The sequence below is a fragment of the Prosopis cineraria genome, unplaced genomic scaffold (genome assembly GCF_029017545.1).
Source record: "Prosopis cineraria cultivar Desert tree isolate PC_DT_omini unplaced genomic scaffold, ASM2901754v1 PC4, whole genome shotgun sequence".
Taxonomy (NCBI): Eukaryota; Viridiplantae; Streptophyta; class Magnoliopsida; order Fabales; family Fabaceae; genus Prosopis; species Prosopis cineraria.
The window spans coordinates 16,789,554-16,791,953 of record NW_026555335.1 but is presented as its reverse complement, the minus strand read 5'-3'; the positions used below and the strand labels follow the sequence as shown (position 1 = coordinate 16,791,953).

Below are 2,400 nucleotides of genomic sequence, written 5' to 3'. Positions count from 1 at the left end.
CACTTCCTCCGATATTTGAAGGAAATACTTTTCAACTAATACGCCTCCCTATATTCATTTTTATTTTTCTATTTTAGTTATTACTAATTCTTTTAAGCTTTCACCTTATCTCTCGGTAGGTTCTCTCATTTTCTACCTTTGGCCTCCAGTCTCAACCATCCAACTCAATTATAAATTGTAATTATCATATCAGTCCACCGCCATGGAAGCCTCCAGCTTTAAAATGGTTAGCATATTTGATGTGATAGAATGCCCATGAGCCTCCCGCTTTATCTTCCCTTGAACCAATCTTCTCTGCCCGCAAAAAGAAATAATCGACTCCTACAAAACAAACAACCACTGATAATATTATTAAATTGTTTATAATATCATTCAAGATAATTAACATTATCATATCAAAATAAAAAATATTAATCATAATTGACACTTGATTCTCATATACAATCTTACAACCAAACTCAATTTCTAATTAAATTGTGTAAATGATCAATTCACAGAAATATGGAAGAGATACGTATTCGACTGAAGCCACCAAATACAGTAAACCACGGAGCCAAAAAAACACCACTAACGCCAAGCTTCCAGTGTCAAAATGGAAGACAGAGGTGACGAGGAACAGAGAGATTACAGAGGAGTCAAGAGTATTCACAATAGATTTATCTTAGAATAAGTTAATTTTTTCTGGAATCAAAATTATGTACAATTAGTTAGATAAAAATTGGTCCAAAAGCTCAAGAATCGGAATTAATGGCAGCCCCTAACTCCTATTTGTTCAACATGTATAGACACACACAATATATATATATATATATATATATTCAGAGATTCAGTCCTCTATCGGATTTCGGTTTCCGAAGTGCGAAAAAAAGTCCGCTCCGAATTTCTCCCTTGCAGAGGTCAGATCACAAACAATTTTCCTGGAATCTGACGCCGACTCTGGCGCTCTGAAACATCAAAGCCATCAAATGAGTAGCTATCCGAGCCGGTGCTCAAGAATCTTCAGCTTTGGACATGACTGACAGCCGGCTCGGTCTCGGCTGGAAATCAGCTCGCCTTTTTTGCTGATGCGACGACGGCCGAATCAACGCAGCCAAGGCTCTCTTCACCAAATCCCCTTCCACGCCACCGATTCTCACCACCGAGTTCGTCATCGCCGATCTGCGCGCGTTGAGCCTGTTAGGCGAATAAGGAGCCACCGAATTAGATCCAAAATTCTTGTGAAGGCTGCATCGGAAGGAGCCAGGGTGCGTAGTAGGGGAGCACATGCAGGTTCGCTTCTGTTGGCTCTGCCTCTTCACCACCTGGCCGGAGCTGGAGGAACCGGCGGGAGGCCTGACAGAGATGGAGCGGTTCGGAGAGGTGGAACGGTCGAGGGAGAACTGGACTGATGGAACTGAGGAAGAAGGACCGCAGAGACTGACACGCGAAGGTGAAATGGAACGGCTGAAAAAGCTGGAGGTGGAAGATGCGAAGGCGGAGGAAGACGGAGAGGAAGAGGAACACAAGTGAGGATTGTAGAATCTGCCAGAAGGTGAGAGAGAGCGGAGCACTGGTGCGCTTGATTTTCTAGAAGATGCCGCCATTTTCGTCTTTGGTTACAGTAGACAGAGAAGAAGAAGAAGAAGAAGAAGAAAAAGAGCGGAGTTTGGCTTTTCTCTTTTCGAAAAAACCGGATTCAGCTATCTGGTTTGGCAAACCTGGCTTAACTTGAGGTATGCATTTATAGGGAGTTTGAAGTGAGTCGGCAAGACTAAACTGCAATATATTTTCAGTTTGGGGTATCTACTTTGAGCTATTGTGTCTAAGACCCCTGAGATTTTTTCTTGTTATTTACGTGTGCCACTCTCATGTACACAAGTGGTTTTTTTTTTTTTTTTTGGTTAGTATTAATAAATGAATTAATTCATGAAATATAAAAATGTCATATTTTTATAAAACTAGACTTACTCCTGTGTTGCACAGTTATTTATTTCAGAAAAATGATAGAAATAATTGAGATAACAACATTTACAAAAAGAAATTTAAGTAAAAATGTTTTGATATTAGATAAAATGAAGTTTAGGCTTAACATATACTAAACTTTTAGAGTAGATTGAATAAATATTCGACTTATGTGCTATATTATCCAAAATGATGTTGGCTTACTAATCGTCCAAAGTAAAATTGTCAAATATTAATAATTAACTTAAATTCGTAGATTGTCGAGCATAATTATGAAATATCTCCCTCAATTTATATGACTGTCATAAACTTTTTTTTTATTTTACTTAAAAGATGTGTGTGTGTGTGTGTGTGTTTTTCACTTGGTCTAACCTCATAAAATATTTCTTTTTTCCTGCACAAAAATGAGACAAAAACTATTTAGATAAGTGAAATCTTAATTGATTTCACAATTCACTT

At 38.2% G+C, this 2,400-nt stretch overlaps 1 protein-coding gene across 1 annotated transcript; it reads right to left on the bottom strand.

Moving 5' to 3' along the window:
• Positions 1-326: 326 nt before the first annotated feature.
• Positions 327-1,695, bottom strand: LOC129307865 (uncharacterized). The gene has a single exon (XM_054948803.1). The coding sequence runs from the start codon at positions 1,581-1,583 to the stop codon at positions 990-992; it is 594 nt and encodes a 197-aa protein (XP_054804778.1). The 5' UTR covers positions 1,584-1,695; the 3' UTR covers positions 327-989.
• Positions 1,696-2,400: the final 705 nt, after the last annotated feature.

Bases quoted from the DNA above. Each gene is read 5' to 3' on its own strand.
- LOC129307865 (XM_054948803.1), bottom strand. From the start codon at position 1,583: ATGGCGGCATCTTCTAGAAAATCAAGCGCACCAGTGCTCCGCTCTCTC.